General features: G+C 36.1%; 1 protein-coding gene across 4 annotated transcripts in view; it reads left to right on the top strand.

Moving 5' to 3' along the window:
• ZNF438 (zinc finger protein 438) overlaps nt 1–18,500 on the top strand; it is a 64,166-nt gene that overhangs the window by 8,781 nt on the left and 36,885 nt on the right. For 2 of the 4 annotated variants that reach the window (XM_064505829.1, XM_064505830.1), the window contains exon 4: nt 2,562–2,616. The exons of the other annotated variants lie outside the window; for them this stretch is intronic. In XM_064505829.1, coding sequence (XP_064361899.1) covers nt 2,562–2,616 — 55 coding nt within the window. The remainder of the gene's footprint in view (nt 1–2,561; nt 2,617–18,500) is intronic. 4 annotated transcript variants of the gene reach the window in all.

Below are 18,500 nucleotides of genomic sequence, written 5' to 3' on the forward strand. Positions count from 1 at the left end.
CCATTCGCTTTGAACGTGCTGCTGCAAGGGTTGGCGCATTGACACAGGCATTCTTTCCCACAGCTCAAATGATTGCGGAAACAGGATTTATTTGTGAAATAAAATAGGCCTGTGCAATTTTAATTGATACCTTAATTATGGAAATCTTGCCTGAAAGGTGGTTGCTTAGTGACCTGTGTGACATTTTCCTGTCTTAGAACAGTCAAGTTTTATACCGAAACATTTTCTCTATAGGAATTTTAAAAATGAAATTCCCCTTGAAGAGAGGAAAAATTTCAATGCGTAAGGTGCTCTGTCAGGAATAATAGACCTAATGTAATGGTCAAATTTTAAATATTATTTTTGGTTGGAACATCTAAACAATAAGCTTTGCTTTTCAGGGATTGTCAGTATTTCAAAAATAAGCATTTAAAAGCCACCACTACACGTTACCCATCTTTGCATAAGCAGATGGGTGCCAGATGTATGTGGGATCCTGGAGAATTTTGTTGCACTGGTTTATTTATGTTCAGTTTTGTAGTGAACAGAATGCTTCAGATGTTACTGGCTTTTTTTTTAGGCTGGAAGTACTTTGTCTTTGCCTTAATAAGGGGGGCCAGTTTTGAAGCGCCAGTTGTGTAACTTGCTAGTTAACTTAATTACTTGTTTATCTTTCTCACATTTTAATTTCTTTTTTATTCATCATCCACCAGCACTTCAAGAATACCATTGCCACAGTACAGTTTGTAGATTATAAAAGTACAGATATAATCAAATGTCTAATTTGGAGTAATTTTGATCGCAAGTTGCTAAATTTGAGAGTTGTGCCAGTTCCCCACTGTAATACATGTATGATGATGTACTGATACTTTGTGAAGCCTGATGTTTTTTTTTTTTGTTTTTTTTTTTGTCCTGTAATGAAAAAGTGTTACTTGTACTAGAATCTGAGGAGGATAGTAATAAATCTTCTGATTTTTCCTGGAGATGATGCTCCTTAATCTTGTGTTAGTGTTTTAGAAAACCATGCTGCCTCCTGCTTTGGTTCTAGTGGGCTTGGTGGTTGTAGCAGCTCTTACTGTTTCCTGCAGGAGAGACAGGTTCTGAAATAGAGTGGATGTATCTTATTGTGCACTTAATTGAAATATAATGAAAAAGTCTTACTTTTTTTTTAAGCAAATACTGTAGTGGGATGTGTTGTCAGAGGTGTCACATATGTAATGTACATGTTCTGTTCTCCTTAGGGCTTATAAGGCCTTGATTGGAGTACACTGCTCAGATTTGGGAATGAATCTTCATGTTTTTTGCTGATGGGCAGTGTAAATGGACAGCTAAAAGAAAGTAGGACAGACTAGATTGCTTGTTAGCTGTAGCATTTTGAATTTCTTGTCTAAGTAGCTACTTCCAGTGTCTTGAAAATGACAAGCCCTTAAATAATTGTGGTCAGATCTAACTTGAAGAAGAGAGTGATGCTCTTTTGATTCCCTGAGTGTAAAGGAAGCCAGTTTTTATCAGTGGCTGCTGTGAGGTTTGTTCAGTGATAAGTCCAGTATGCTTTCAGGATTTTGCACTCCGACCAAGTTGAGGGCATATTCTTCTGATACAAGTGAGATGCTGGAACTTTAATACAATTTGGTGTTTTATTATCATCGTTTGTCTTTCCTGAACTTAATTTTATCCAGATATTTTTCATCTGGGATTCAAATGCCATTCTTTACTGCAGTGTCTGAAAGACTTTGTGACTACGTAAAGAACATTAGAAAAATGGATGTATTAGGGGTTCTGTATTTAAAGAGTTTATTCTGGATCATTTAACTGTAAGCATTTCTGAGGTTCCTTTTAGGTTATAAGATTTCACTTTAAAAGAAGTGTGAAACTGTAGATTTCATTTAGGCTAGATAAGGACCTACAAGGATCATATCCGTTCTTCTACTGGGCTGTGGGTGGTTGTTGTTATTGCTGCTGTTGTTTTTTCTCCCTGAATTTTGTGTAGGTGTTAAACCTACACTGATGTACTATTGTACTGTGAAGACAGCTGTCTATTGCAGGGGAATCCAGTTGCTATAGTGGCAGTCAGCTGAATGGAGACTAGGTACAATTTCTTGGTCTAGGTCGATAGGAGGCTGTCCCGAGAGCAGAGCTGTGGTGTGATGATGTGAATCATACTCCGAAAGTATGATTCTGCAGTGCAAAGTGCCCTATTTTCCCCCCCCCCCCCCCCCCAAACAGTGTTGAACGTCGCAGGTATCTCTGGTTGTGTGTTCTGACATTTACCCTGAGCTGTGAGCAGGACAGTTTCTAGTTGAATCCTAGGCAGAGTACCTGCCTGTTGAAAAGCAGTTCAGTATCCTTGCACTGTAGAAATGCAGCCATGGGAAAATTTAGATACTGCTGGACTTTGTTATTTGATGCAGATAAACTCGTTTCTCATGGAAGATGGAGGACATTAGCAAAAGCATGAATAAAAAATTGCCCAGTGATTAGCTGGAAGTTATGTTTGGGCTTACTCATCAAATAAACAAGGTAGCGTGTTTTTGCTGTAGACAATAATGTAAAACATTCTTTTCATATTTTGTTTTCTGCAGAATGTAGGAAAAGGAAGAAGAATTTCCAACACCTACTTGAATTGTTCTGGTTCAGGTAAATCAGAGGCAAAGTTTACAATTCTTTAGTCTTTATAGGTAGTTAATTTGCCTTTGAAAACCATTGTTCTGATTACTTTGGATATATTTCTTTGAGACTGAGAGACTATATTATTATTATTCATGGAATAAGTAAATTCCAGACAGCTGAGGATATATATATATATATATCTATATATATATAAAATAGCCCAAGATTTTACAAGGAAACTGAAATCCTTGCACTTTTTAAGCGCATTTTTTAGTCTTACTTTTACAAGGTATTTAGGTACATGTGATAACATTTCTTTTTGGGCTTTTTATATACTGTTAATTATTTAGAGAAATTGTCATGTCCTTTATATATTGATACAATACCATAATAATCCATTACATTTGGTACAAATTAATGGATAATTTTTGTTCTAACGTGGCTGTATTCTGCTAGACTAAACTTTTTGGAGTCTCTGAACTTTTCAGAGACCTTTTGATTGGTTGGCAATTTTACGGTAAAAATACCTTAAATTTACAGGAAGATGACCAGTTCTCCTTTTAATAATGCAAAGTCTGAGGCCTAGCTTTGGTCCTTGCAAATACTGAGTGAGACTTACAGAAATGTTAAGACTTGAAGTAGCCCATTGGTAGTTGTGTGATCTTACTCCAGTGAAGCAGAAAAGCACATTTCATTTAAAAAAATCAATCAATCCTGAAGCAGTAGTATTGTCATATCTTTCACTCTAACATTCTTATGTCTTTGATAGGCTGATGGTTGGTAAAATCTGAATATAACATTGTTTCTTGGAGGTTTTTTTTTGAAGTTAGTAGGATAGAGAAAGAAAATAATTTACACTAAAAATGTATTTTACGTCTGATTTATGTTTAGCAGTAGAAGTATGCAAGAACAGCCCATATCTTGAAACAACAGACTATGCTAATAACAGTAGCCTTTGGTGTAAACGTAAGCTTGATTTCAGGCACGTTCTGATTGTCATGTAACCTTTGTTTAGAGCTGTTATTAAAGTGTAACTGATCTGATGGATCGTAATAGACATTTCTGGAGTTTTTGCATATAAAAATCTTCAAACATTTGGTCTGAAATACTGAAGGTCATTGGTAAATGATTTTTTTTTTTTGATTTTGAGTACAAAATGTATTTTCATGTTTGAGATTAAAGTAGAGCAAAATTTTTTTTGTTTTTAATTGAAACCACATTTATAGGAATGCAGATATCTTTGAGACATTTAGTTGATCAAGTTTTAAAAAGTGGAAAATTCCTTTAGATTAAGCATACTGCCATCCAAGTTGATGTTGATTCTATTGACTGTGGAGCTGATTCTATTGACTATGGAATTGGTTTGTTCTGCATATATTTCTTCCTGTTTCAGTTCAGAAAACAGTAAAGAAATAAAGAACTAAAAGTGTTGAGCTGCAGAAGTTGAGGAGTAATGGCTTTAATTGGAGCATGGAAAATGTAAGCTGAGAAACCAGAGTAGTTTCCTGATGATGATATCTAATATTTTCTTGATCACCTTCTCCCTTAAAAAAAAAAAAAAAAAGTGGAGGCGAGTAAGAAAAGGATCCTTTCTTGTATACTGGATTGTATATGTGTACTCTTGGAACCATCCTGCCTTATCAGGGCAATAGAATGGGCTAAGTACCCCAGGTCTTTTTTAGCTCAGATTTCAGTGATGGGAGAAATAATCATCTTGGGTAGTAGAAGCTGCTTTTTGTCTAACTGGAGCCACATTTTTGAAAGTGTGTGCTGTTCATTATTGAAGACAGTTTAGTTGAATTGTCAATTTATACCGTTTAGACTCTAAACATTAGAAAGACCCATTTAATTTCCAGATTGCTCATTAAGTAGTCAAAGCTTAATAATTAAAAGTTAATACATAAACTTCAAGAATTCGCATAGGTTAGTATTGATTGGCACAGAAAAACCATTCTTGGAAGATATTTACAAATAATAGTTTCAGATTTTCTATAGCAGCTTTTCTCTTTGTTACCCGTCTGTGAATGGTATCGTTATCTGAGGGAGTTAATTTCTTTTGTTCAGTCTTCAGTTGTATTTAGAAAGCTGCTTTATATTGTGATGGAGAAAGTGTTTAGCTTACATATTTCTCTTGCATTATGGAACAGACTAGGTGGAGTCAGACATACAGGTGTTAGCTGTCCTTAAATGCCCAAAAAACAGATAATACTTTTTAAATTTATATGGAAGTCTCTAGTCATATTTAGAAACTTAGTAACTTTCAAAGTTAGTATCTTTGGAATTCACTTTTGCATTATAAACTGGATTCATGGGTCCAGAGTGTGATATTCCTTTACTTTCAGGTTTTTAAAGTTAGTTATGTGTCTATATGGAAATAAAGTAAAATGAATGCCAGTAACCTCTTCATTAAAAAACACTGGTAAATTACTAGTTTTCAGGTATAAAATTTAAAGAGTCCCTGCAAAAGCAGAGGTAGTCAGGAGGAAAATTTTGTTGATTTGCAAAAAAAAAATAAATCTTTTATTAATGGTGCACACTGTTGTGAGCTGCGCTGCTGCCTCGGAGTCCAACCAATGAACCAATTAAATTATCTAGTGAACGCTCAGCTGCTGGTGTGCTGCCTACACTAGGGAAGGCAAAGCAACGTTTCCCCACGCTGTTGCTGTCAGCTCATTTGCACGTCAAGAGTCCAAGTAGCCAGCTCATGGCTTCCAGCAGCCTTTCAAACTGGACAGTTAACCCTGCTAAACCACGGAAAATCTGTGGTTTTATCCACAGATAAAAATATGGCGGCTGTCATAATTCTGCTGAAAAAGTGATAGTAATATTACTAGAAGTATTTTGGCATTAAAAGTACAAGTCCTGCGAAGACAGAATGTCTTGTAACAATACTAAAGTGTTTTTCTGACTGATCTAGACGAGCGATGTGTGCTGTGGATAGATTTGCACGGAGTTCATAGCCATTACAGATCTACTGTAGTTGAAGGGTTTATCTATCATTGTACTTTTGGGGGATGTTATCTTGTATGGACATTGTACTACCGATTTGGAAGAAGCAACTTTAATCTCAGAAGATCGTGTGTTCACTGGGAAAGTTGCTTCGGTCTGTTTTTGCAAATAGCCGACCCTTAAAAGTGGGATTAAGTTTTAGCATAGGAGAAAATGGAACTTTCCCCTAGTAACCTTTTTTCTCCAAAATGAGCTCAGGGCACTTGCCTTTTTTCAGCCTCTGTCTCAGTAAAATAATAGAAGATATAATTGTTTCATATTTCAGTTTTGTTTCCCAAAGAATGGCAGTTAGTTATTTGCGCAGGCCACAGTGTCAGCAGTAACTTTTTGGCCCTCTTGAATGTTACCTGTTTTCTGCATCGTATCTGCCCTGTTTGCATGCCCATACTTTGGAGTTGCCTCATGCTTTTGTTGTGTTTTATTTTCATTTTTTGCTTTTTTGTAAGTTTTTAATTTGGTGATTCTACTAAGCAGGCAGCTGAATAGACTTCAGTCATGCAGGAGTTTGCATGCAGAGTTTGTGATGACAAAGACAGGCATGAGGGCAAGGAAAAGGAAACAACATGGGAATCCAGTAGAATGGATGGAAGGAGGAAGATTTGGTATGAAAGGAAAGCAGAGGGGAAAACTTGAATGCCAAGATGGAAAAAAAGAAGCTGAAATGCTGGTTCTTAAATGCTATAGGTGATGCACAGTAAACACTTGGAGTGTGTGATGCTTTCTGATTTGTAATTTTAAGGACAATTGAAGAATGTTCTTTAATTAGAGAAATAATCTATTGAAGCTTTTAATTAGAAAAGTATTCTTCTATCTCTTTTTTGGGTAAATCAGGTATACACTAATACTCTTTGTAGGGGAGCATATTATTTTTGTTTAATATGATAATGAGAATATATTCATCAGTTTTAAATCAGCAAATTCATAAAAACAGCGTGGTTGCTTTACTGCTTATCTTCTGTCTGATCAAGGTTATTTGCTAATATTTTGCAGCATTACCTATTGGTTGGTATAAAGTCATGCAATTTTCTCCAGTGGAGAGCTTAAAAAAAGTCTCATGCTTGATTAAAATGGTTCCTAGGTCTGTGTGAAGAGCATGTATGTATGATCTCTTGTTCACTTCCCAAAATGGCCCTTGAAGCCTTGTAACTGGATTCAGCCACAGTCGGATTACTCAAATTCCTTTGTGTCTCTAGGGAATAGAAATCTCTTCAGTATCAAATACATACAAGAGCTTGGAGCCATTCTCTTGAATGTTGGGGTTTATTTCAGAATTGGGGAGATTGATTTTTATGGAATAGATAACTAAGAGAGTTAGCATTTTTGCTTGGATAATGTACTATTTATTTTGGAAGGAGTTTTTCCCTGACTAAATAAGAACAACATGTTTGACCACCTTCTAGGGAGGAGACTGTTCGGTCAGCATAAAATAAAAAAAAAAAATAAAAAAAATAAAAAAAGAGAGAGAGAGAGAGATCTAAAGAGACTACTGACCATTCTTACGTGGTGCTTGAAATGTTTTATGTTTTTTTTCTGGGCTTTAATTATACAGCATATACAAGACCAAGGATTCTGTTCTTTTCTTGGAAGTATAGCTTTATCACATCATTGTGAATTTATAGGCTAGTAATATATAGTGTTTTTTCCATTTCTGCATTTTGCAATTGGTTTGTACAGCCTCATAGTTTGGCAGCAGAGAGCTTAGTTTTTCATGATTTTTTTGGCATGAAAGGGTTACTGTTCACATTTCCTGTGTAATTCCTTCTGATCTTGCTGGGCTGTAATTACTTTCTTGATGTTAAACATTCCCAGGCTCCTATAACCTTCTAGCCTGCTTGCACTGGCCAAGTTTGTCCCAGGTGATCATGTGGGCGAACCTCCTGTTTTTAAGGATAAAAATCTCTCCTTCCTGTATAAGATAGGCTACATACTCATTCCTTTGCTGTGCAATCCCAAGAGAAATCCTTTTAAAAGATAATAATAAGGTAACACATCAGTCTTTTAAAGTCAGAGTTAACAGCCAAATAGTTGACAAATCAGCTGTGTGGGTTTAGAATTTGCTGAATCCTGCTTGAATGACTTCTGTTTCACACAAAAGATTATCTTTCCTTAATACATTTGGAAAATAGATTATGATATAAAAAAGGCAGATTTTGACTGTAGCATTTCACTTTTGACCATATAATTGGCAAACCATTTTAAGCTTTCTAGAATGTGAAACTACTTAGTTGAACTTTTTTTTTTCTTTTGAAATCTTTGCCGTAGTTGCATATCCTACAGAAAAGGAGAGGATGTTACTCAATTCTGCCGTTTCTGTGTAGTTCAATTAACCTATATTTCTTCAGATTTTTAGTTTGTGCTATATAAACAGTAAAGATGAGGTATTATTTTCCTTTTAGTACAAATGACTGCATACTCCTGAAAAATGTTGTATTGGGAGGTGTGGGAACTGTTCTGTTGTTCTGCAAAGGCACGGAAAGTTTCTGCCTGCTACCTTTCAGCTGCTCTTCAACTTTAATCTGGAGGAACCAGCTGTAAGAAAGCGAGTGAAGTTCACTTTCTGTGACCTTTATGCAGTTTTCTCATAGTTCCAAGAAAGATGTAAGATCGTAAAGCAGGGGCTTTTTTTAGGATGTGAGCAGTTATAATGTGGTGCTATATTGGCATTGCTTTTTGTTTGTAACAATGTCAGAGACAGTAGCTGGAGGTTCTGTGTACCATTGATTCAATAAGTACCCCAAGTTTTCATACTTCATTCATGAGCAATGTCATTAGCTTATTATCCTGTCAAAGATAAAACTTTTTCCCTAACACTAGTCTTACTACACCATGCATATAATTAGTTTCTGTGCAAGTAATTCTGTTTTGTTTAGATACAATTTTGTGCTTGTAACTCAGATGCTCAAAACACTTCCCAACTGTTGCACGGTTGACAATGTGAGACACACATGGCCTTATTTTCTGCGGTCTTATGGATGTGTAACTGCATTTAAGCTCAGTGGGGTTATACGTGGAAGAAAACTTTAAGGTAATAAATTCTAGCGCTCCAGCCGTTTTCTTAGTTTGATTCTCATGCATACCAAAGTATGTGATTTACTATATAAATAGAAAGTTGACCAGTTAGTGTTCATGTTGTAAACTGTACCACTATGCTGGTGAAGGGTCAGAAGAATGTATTTTAGTGGAAATATGTCTTAACTTTTACCAAGAATTCTTCGTCAATTTGATGGCTTAGTTATAGTTGGAATACAGTATGCTGCCCAGTCCTTGGTTACATTTTGTGTCATATAATTACAGAGAATGTGCCTGTCAAATATGCATTTTTTTTATTGTTAAACCCTGAGGGTCTTAACAGTGTACTATTCAAACACACAGCAAACAGATCTTGGGATGAAGTATTTATTCAGTATTCATGTGAACAAAAGCATGAAGCACCAAATGAGTATACGTAAACAGGCAGGGGAAGATATTGCTGAAATTGTGAAATGAAATCGCGCCTTTATCATTTATCATTGCCTTTATGTGATATTCAGTTACCTGAGATTTTTTAGGAAATGTCATATGAAGAGGACTTACCTAAGGTATCAGCGTATCCACTTGTGCATGTGTTGAACGCACTGTTGAGGCTTCCAGTCTTCCTGTGCAGCAAAGCAGCGGGGGTTAGAGGTTTTGGTTGAAGCTTTTTTCAAAATGGCTTATTTTTGACTTTGTTATGAAAACACTGGTGATCTCAAAGTTGGTTCAAAGTGAGTACAGCTGTACTGTTTGCCTGTTTGCCTCTAATAGTAAGTATAGATTTCTTTTTTCCTGTGTAATTTCACTCCTACTCAGATGAAGACAGTGAGGAATTACACATTGTATTGTAATTAAAGGTAATCTGTTTTGAATTTACTTTTAATTTATGAGCATCTGATGTTCAGAATGTAACAGACTTAACTCTCTATTATAAATTTCACCTTTGTAATGAAAAATTCCCTCAGTGGTGATGAATTTTCCTCTGATGAAGAGTATGTGGTATAAGAGTGCAAATTACCTCCTGCTTTTTATATAGAAGGTATGTTCGAGGATAGAGGCTGGTGGGGTTGATCTAGTGTGCGCCTCTCTATATGTGTGTGTGTGTTGATCTTTTGGTGGTTTAATTTAAAATAACCCCTTTGATTTAGACATCTCTAATGTGCTGGAGGCGAAGTGATCCTGGTAGCCATGTTGCAGGGAAGAATTGGGCCTAGTCAATGTATTTAATGCAGAGAAACAAGCTTTGGTTGAAAACAGTTAACAAGCTACTGTAAAATTAGGGAATAATTTGAATTAGGTGTTTTTTAAGCTTTCAGACAATGGAGTTGAACAGTATTTTTGAGTTTTACAAGTTCTCTCCTTGAGGAGACATGTAAATTACTGTGATGACAAAATGCATAACTATGCCAAGGATTTGATAGTAATTAATTCATTTCACTTATCTAAGGCAAGATTAAGTGCCTTGGTTTGAAATAGGCTATAAAAAGTAGCATGTAAACAAATTTAACATGTATCAGGTGTAATAGCACATTTCATAGAACTGCAGAAATTTTGTTTTTAGGTGAAGTGGCTTCTCACTTTCAAAGTTCATAAACTGAAGTCTGGTCACATCAAAGAGTGCCTCTTGACTAGATTTTTAAGGGCAATTTTTATGTCACCAGCTGTTTTGAGAGACTTAATATTTTATTATATGTAGATCAGTTACTGTTAAAATGTTGATTATTACTCTGATAGAATAGTTGCTTGCCACTGGAGCTCAAAAACAGAATTTAACTTTTTCAGTTTTCTCAATTTGCCCTAGTTCTGGGGACACCCTATACCGACTCTGGTGGGAGAATCACAGAACATATGTTCTTTGTGGCTGAATATATTTGGAACACAATCGTCTTTCAGGATCTCTTCTCTAGGTCTTGGATTTGGTGGACTGCTTATATGGGAGTTCCACAACATTGACTTTAGGATAGATTTGTGTGGCACTTGGCAGCCTTTTTGCAGTATACTTTTCATTTTTGGTTCTTTTTATTTACACACACACACACACACACACACACACACACACACACACACACACACACACAGAGTGTATGTATGTCTATAAATATGTGTGTGTTTATAATTTAACACTAGTATTTTTGTATGAACTGGCTACGATCTTCACACTTAGTTTAAGTATAAGCATAAGATCTTTAAAGCATAGAGTCCTTTGTAAAAAATACTGTGTGCCTTAGTGTGTTTTAATTCCATCTGTTTGCTTCACATGTATATTTAGTAGTTTACTGACTTGATGCACGTATTTTTGCTATTATTTATTCCTTATTGTTAAGTAAATATTTCAGTAACTAGAGTTCTAAATTGATGCTTTAAGAAGAAATAGAGATAAACCATGGAGCAGAGTTCCTGGTGAGGAAGGGGGAGGAGGTGAGGATTCTATGGTAGCACTGTAAGAGGCTTAGAAATCAGAAATATCAAAGTTAATTTGAATCATCATTTATTTTGAGAGGTTTATTATATAACACTCAGACTCATTTGTTAGAGAGAAAAACTGGTAAGTTGAAAAAGGGTATGCCAATAGTAATGTGCTCTTTGGGGTACACATTGTAGAATCAGAATAATGAGGTTATTTGGTGCAACGCCCAGCTCAGAGCAGGGCCATGTTCAGAGTTAGGTGAGGCTGCCCCAGGCCTTGATCAGTTGTGTTTTGAATATCTCCAAGGATAGACATTCCGCAGCGTCTGGGTAAACTGTTCCAGTGTTTGACCATGTTGATTGTTTGGCTGTGAATTTTTTTTGTTGATGTTTGGCCATGTTGACTGACTGTGAATTTTTTTGGTTGATATTTAAATTTTCCACATTGCATCCTCTGCTGCCTTTTGTCCTTGTGTTGCGTGCCTCAAAGGACAGTCTGCCTCTGTCTTCTTTACACCTTCCTATTTTAGGTAGCTGAAGACAGCAGTGAGATTCCACTCTTAGCTTTCTCTTCTTAAGGCTGTCAGTGGGGAGCCCAAACCTGAATGCAGTACTTCAGATGCAGTCCCACAAGTGCAGGATATAAGAGAGTAATCGCTTCCCCCAGCTTGCTCTTGTTACACTCTTGTTAATACAGCACCATGCAGTTAGTCTGCATTACCACAGGGCCCACTGCCCTTCCATTTGCTCAACAGGATACCCAATAAGTTTTTGCAGAACTGCTACCTAACCATTTAGCGTCCAGCCTGTATTGCGATTTGGGATTATTCCAATCCAGGTGCAGAACTTTACATTTACTTTGACTGAACTTAATGAGGCTCCTGATAGCTCATTTCTGCAGCTTGTTAAGGTCCCTCTGAATGGCAGAGTAACCACCATTTCCCCCAGTTTGGTATCATCTGTGAACTTGCTGAAGGTGCATTCTGTCCTATCACCCAGGTCATTAATGATGTTAAACAGTATTGTCCTTGACGTTCATGCCTGAGGAACACCACTTGTAACTGGCTGCTGGTTAGACTTTATACTGCTGTTCACAACTCTTGTGGTTGGTCAGTTTTTCATGTGCCTTATAGTGCTCCTATTCAAACCATCTCTCTTCGTTTTGGCTGCAAGGGTAGTATGGAAGACCGTGTTGAAAGTCTTGCTAAATTCAGGGTAAATAATACCTATCACTTTCCCTTCATCCATACAGCCAGTTATAGGAGGCAGTCAGGTTGGTCAGGCATGATTTGCCCTTGATAAATCTATGTTGGCTGTTCAATAACCTTCTTGTCTTACATGTGCCTAAATGCAGCTTTCAGTAAAACTTGTTCTATAATCACTCTAAGGGCTGAAATAGGGTTGATCAGCTTATGGGACTTTGGATCCTTCTTTTTGTCCTTAAAGTAGGAGCGACGTTTACCTTTTTCCAGTTATCGGCAATCTCGCCTGTTTGCTGCGGCCTTTCAAAGATGACAGAGAATATCCTCACAGTTTCACTGGCCAGCTCTTCAGCACGCTTGGATGCATTCGCTCTAGTCCCGGTGCATACGTCCAATTTGCTTCCAACTCAGTCTTCACTTTCTGTGGGTAAGGCTTCACTTCCCCCAGACCCCAACACTAGGCTCTGGCACTTGTGAGGTCCGAGAGCTGACCTTACCAGTAAAGGCTGAGGCAAAGATGACGCTGATTACCCCAGCCTTTTCTATGTCCTTTGTCGCTGGATCCCCTGTGCCACTGAGCAGCAGGCTTACACTGGAAACAAAAGGAAAACTAAGCAAAAATATATCTGTGGAAGCCTTTCTTGTTGCCTTTCATATCCCTTGCTAGTTTCAATGCCAAGTGATCTTTGGTTTTGCTAATTCTGTCTCTGCATCCCCAGGCCATGTTTTTGTATTCCTCCTGTTAGTTGCTTTTTCCTCTGCCTTTTGTATGCTTTGTTTTGTCTTGGAGCTCAGGAGTTCCCTGTTTATCCATGTTGGCTGCCTTCTGCACCTGCTGCATGTCAAAATGATGGACTGTTCTTTGAAGGTGCCCTTGAAGATCAACCAGTTCTGTAGGACTCCCTTACACTTCAGGGTAGTCCTCTCAAGGGTCCTGCCAATCAGATCTCAGAACAAGCTGAAATCTCTCCTGGAGTCCAGGGCTGTAATTTTGCTATTTGTCTTGCTCACTTCTCTCAGGATCTTAAACTTCACCATGTTATGGCCACTACAGCCAAGGCTGCCATTGCCTTTCACGCACCTAACCAGTTCTTTCCTTAGCTTCCCCCTGACCCCTGCAATTTGGTTCAACAACTGTTAAGAAAAAATGCTCACCTGAGGACAGGGAAGGTGAAGGGAGAAATCACAGTTTGAACATACCTGTTGAGCCTGGGTTTCTAAAGACAAGACTGATGCAGTTATTTTTAATAAACTAGTCTTCCCATAGGAAATCACCGTATTCTCCTTCTGAAAACATGAAAGCCTTATAAAATATTGCCAATTTATAGTAGCACAGAATGTCAAAAAATTAGGCACTGTAGTTAAAGTTCATTGATCTCTTCTGCCTTTTGTTTTTGGTAGGAAATAAGGTTTTATGACCAAAATTTTATAAAAATTAAATACTTACTCTCCTGCCTCCTGTTGTTGCCCCAAAATGAAAATGTTTACTATAAAAGCCAAAAATGTTTAGCTTAAAAAAATGAAAATGTTCCTGAAATGTTAATGAAAACTCATTTCTTCATTTGTCTTAAATGTGTGTGAGGAAGAAAAGAAAAATAGAACAGTTTGTCAGACTGTAGTTACTTCTTGAGACAAAAACTCTCTCCTGTTACACTACCCATTCAGACTTGTTTTGAGCACTGCTAGCAGGTGGTGCTGGAGGGAAACAAAAAAACCCACAAAAACAACATAAAATCATGTATGCTGGGTAAAACTGTCATCCTTTGTTTAAAAACTGAAATGGGCCTGATGGTCTGTTACTTAATACTAGGTGATGCTCAGTTGACACAAGTTACTGTGCATTAAAGAGTTGGCACTGTAAATAGTTATTTTAAACTAGATGAGAATCTCTGCCTCTAATTATGTCAGTTGGTGGACTGTGGTCTGCACAAAGTCTTTTGGTTTCCGAGTTAAACCCATTGAGGACAAAATAATTTGTTCTTTGTCTGGAAATAATTGAAACTGGTGCATGTGTTCATGTTTGTTACTAAATTTCAGATGGCATTGCTTTATTCTGGAACAGGGAACAAAAAGATTTGGGTACCAGTGTGATAATTTTACCATTTTTTTTCCCATGTATGTAACATTTTTTTGTTTCTGAGCAGTTCTTATATTTTTGGAAGCACTTCTTTTCAAAGTTCACAAACCATGCTTTCAGCTTATACAGCTTCACTAGATTTAACTAAATAAAAATGTTGAAGCTGGTCTTGGAGGCAGTGTTTTTTGAAGGAAAAAATAAAGCTGTAAACGTCCTTGCAATTGTTTATTCACATTTACAGTAGCGTCACTAGCGTTATCCCAGGTAGCTGTTATTTCTGACCGTTAATGGAGAGCATGCAAGTTCAGTGATGGAAATAGCTTCTTTGCAGCTCTTATTGACTAGTTAAAACATTTTCTGTCCTCTGCAGATAAACATAGGAATAAAAGATGCCTGATAGGCTTAGCTAATGTTAAATTATACTGCCAGGCTTGCCAAATTTAGAGAATGTTATTTAGTACATGAAAAAAGCTTGATTAAGTATAGTGATAAGCATACTGGCGCTTTTTCTGTGCCGAAGGAAGAGGAATCATCCTGACATTTTTAACGTTTGAGATGGAATACCTCCAGAACTTTTTGAAGTTCTCCCAGTATTTTAAGGCTTTTTAATTGTATAGTTTAGATTCACAGTCATCAAAACAAAGAACTTTAAAAGATATTTTATAGTTTGAAAGGAGTTAAGAAAAATAGGAATAAACTGCTTCTTTATTGTACATGTGTTTCTACTGTTTAAAAGGCATTCTATTTTTGCCACTTGGTATGATACCCAAAGTACTTCTATCAATTTTATGTCATCTGTTAAATGTATATCTATGGTTTAAATTCATTACTCTGTTTTTGGCTTCTTTTAAAAATTCTGTTCAAAAGTTTGCATTTCAGAAACTCAGTTAAAGTAGATTCTTCCATCTGTATAAAATAAATCTGGATTCTACTCTGTAGATTTTTATTTTAAATGCAGTAGGTGTTACAGTTACTGCCGAGGAGTTTTGCAAATATTTGCAAATTATGTATTTATGCATCTCAAAATATTGGGAAAAAATTGAGTGGTTTTACCTATTCACCTGTAAAAATAATTGTCATTAATGGAAATTATATATATCTAGATTAATAAAAGGACTGGCGAATTGAGTAGAGCTGTTATTGTCATTGAAGTGAATTAACTTTAAAAAAAGAACATGTAGACCTGCAGCATGATCATTGACATTTACATGCTATGGATCATGAGGCCTGCATATAGTAAGTGAATTCAGAGAGGTCAGAAATATCTGTAGAAGAAAAGGGGGAAATGTCTTCGGCAGTTGTCACCATTGTGTTTTATCTCCCTTCTAGCGCTCCAGAAAAGTAGTTGGGTTGGCCGAGTGAATGTTTGATGCAGAAAAAAGGTACAGATTGTTGGCTTGCTCCCAGTGTACGTGTAAAAATAAAAAGTTTACAACATATATCTTAAGTTATTTTGCAATTAGTGAAAGGTGAATGAACTTTATAGAGAGAAAAAAGTGAATGTGGTAGAAATAATATGCAGGATTTTCCTGCTTTTCTGCAAGGGAAACACTGATTATTTTTCTTTCAGAAATATATTCAGTAATGCACTTTTCATTTTAAAACTCTTATCTAAATCTCAACTGGATATCATGTTCTTTGCCTAGGCTTGTGTACTATTGATATTTAGTGCTAAATTTTTGAGATAAAACCAAATGAAAAAAGACAACAAAAAATCATAGCTTCAAAATGAAAATGTTAATGGATCCAAATAATTTCAATGTTAAAATATTTTTAATAAACATTTATTGGAGGGCCCTGTGAAATGTAAAATGTCACAGAAAAACCCTTCCAGACTTTCCCATAGTCTTGTATGTTAAACATTGTTGCCTGCATCAACAGTTCTGAAAATTCGGAACACAAGTTGAATGGTACTGTCTCAGTATATTAACTGACAAAATATGATAGAGGCTTGTTATAAATTTAACTCGGGTACTAGAAGCATGAGTGGTTCCTTAAAACTCATTCTATGGTAGAAAAAAGGAAAACTAGGAGAATTCAATCTGTTGCATCTATCGAGACCTTCTGCTAATAAATTAATTGCCACTGATCAATTTTCTGATGCTGCTTTTATTTTATATAGATATATATATAAAAAATATATACACACACATGTATTCATATGTATATGTATTGGACAATTTTCTAGTATACAGAAGCCATGTTATTCTGGTCAGTTCTACATAGTATTTCTTTCTGATGCATGTAGAATAAATAGTGCCAATGTGCTAGAAATTTTGATCTAATTTTGTATGTTGTGTGCATATAGAATGTGGTTTTGGCCCATATCTCCTACTTCAATCTTCAAGACGAGCAGACATTAAAAGTGAGAAATACTTGAGCATAAAAATCTGAACAAATATTAATTGTTTGCTGATTAGGTACTCCCTGAGCAATTCTTCTGTTGGGAAATATGATTTGTTTGGTTAAAACAAATTAAGAAGGGAAGCGAAGTTAGCAATACAGTTTAAAAAATAGGGACCTGATGATGGCAAGCAGTAAATAGCTGGGAGATATTTGGTTAAAGAGGTAAAGTTATTAATAAAATCCATTGGCAGCAGAGTACTGAAGAGTTCTTGAACTATATAGGGTGTTTCTTTAAGGATACAAAAGCTTAATAATGATAGAAGTCCAGTAACAGACAAGGATGATAAGACTTCTACTGGGCAGAAAAAAGCATAAATATTCTATAAATAGTATGTTCTGTATGCAGAAATAGGCTGGATTATGCATTTATAACTTAGATTTCCTCTGTCATTAGTAATGGAAAAGTGAGTATTATGATTGTAGCAGCAACTATTAAATGTTTTTAAATCTGCTGCCTTGATACCTGCAAATACAAACAAAACAAAACAGCAACAACAAAAAACAATCTTAGAAGCTATCCAAATTATTAATTTTGAGTTTTAACAAATTGTGGGACAGTAGAGATATTTTAGAAGACTGGGGGTAAGGGGAGGTAATGTGCCCAAATTTAAAAAGCATAACCTGAGCCATCGATAAGGTAAAAGGCAGATTGTAGTATACAGTCAGTGAAGATTTAAAGAATTGCATAATTAATGATGAACAAAATGGTTTTATGAAAATAAATGTTGTTAAATATACTTGTTTTAATTTGGGTTAAATAAAGTAATAAAAAGTACAAAGTGTTATAAAATACTGCCAATACCGTAGGACAGAAAGTACATAAGAAAACTTCTGAAAGGTTTTTAGTTACTTTTCTCAATCAGAAAGCTATGTATAAGTAAGTATAAAAGATCAATGGAACCAATATTAGCTAGAGCTTTAAAAAAAACAAAACAAAACAAAAACCACATTTGAATTTCATGCCAGAGTTCTGAAGGTGTCTTTGGAATTTGATGCCCCAGTTCAGTATCTGTGGCAGTGATCTAGGAGAAATTAGAATACATCTGCAAATTCTAACAGCAATGGTTAAAGTGACAGTCATGAGCACAGACTGATCTAGATATTTAGTAATGCTGGCTCAGTTGGACCAAATTTGTTCTAACACAGCCAAGTGCAAGATCATACATCTTGGAACAAGGAATTGGGGGTACTCTTAGATAGGGGGATACTGTTTACTGGAAGTCAGTTAATCTTGAAAAGGATATGAGTCATGTCAAAAATCTGTTGAACCTGAGCTTTTGCTGTGGCTAAAGTGCTGGGTAAGATTTGGCTGTATAAACAGAGGAATAGAGGATAATTTGTTTGCGTTGTTCTAGCATGTAGGACCCCTCATTATGGGTTAAGGCCATCATGCGCTGTTGCTCTAAAAGCACAGAATTAGAAAAGGTCCATGACCCAAAGAGTATAGAAGGTTAGACTGAGATAGAAATGTAAAAGAAACACCAGACAGTATTGGTCAGCATGATTAGTGTATTGTCGTAATTATGTCCTTGTATAAATCCATGGTTGGCCTGCATTTAAAATATAATCTGCAATTCTCATCCCCTATCTTGAAAAGAATATGTTAAATGTGGAAAAAATTCAGAGAAGGGAAACAAATCTGAACAGAAATACGGCTTCTGTACAGCCAACAATGATGAAGCCTAGGACTCTATACCATGCAAAAACATTGGGGGGATAAAGTAAAGGTTCACAAACTTATAATTGGAATGGAGAAGGTGGATAGCAATCTACTGATCATTGTGTCTTCCATGTCAAGA

This window comes from Dromaius novaehollandiae, chromosome 2 (assembly GCF_036370855.1).
Source record: "Dromaius novaehollandiae isolate bDroNov1 chromosome 2, bDroNov1.hap1, whole genome shotgun sequence".
In the NCBI taxonomy this organism is placed as follows: domain Eukaryota; kingdom Metazoa; phylum Chordata; class Aves; order Casuariiformes; family Dromaiidae; genus Dromaius; species Dromaius novaehollandiae.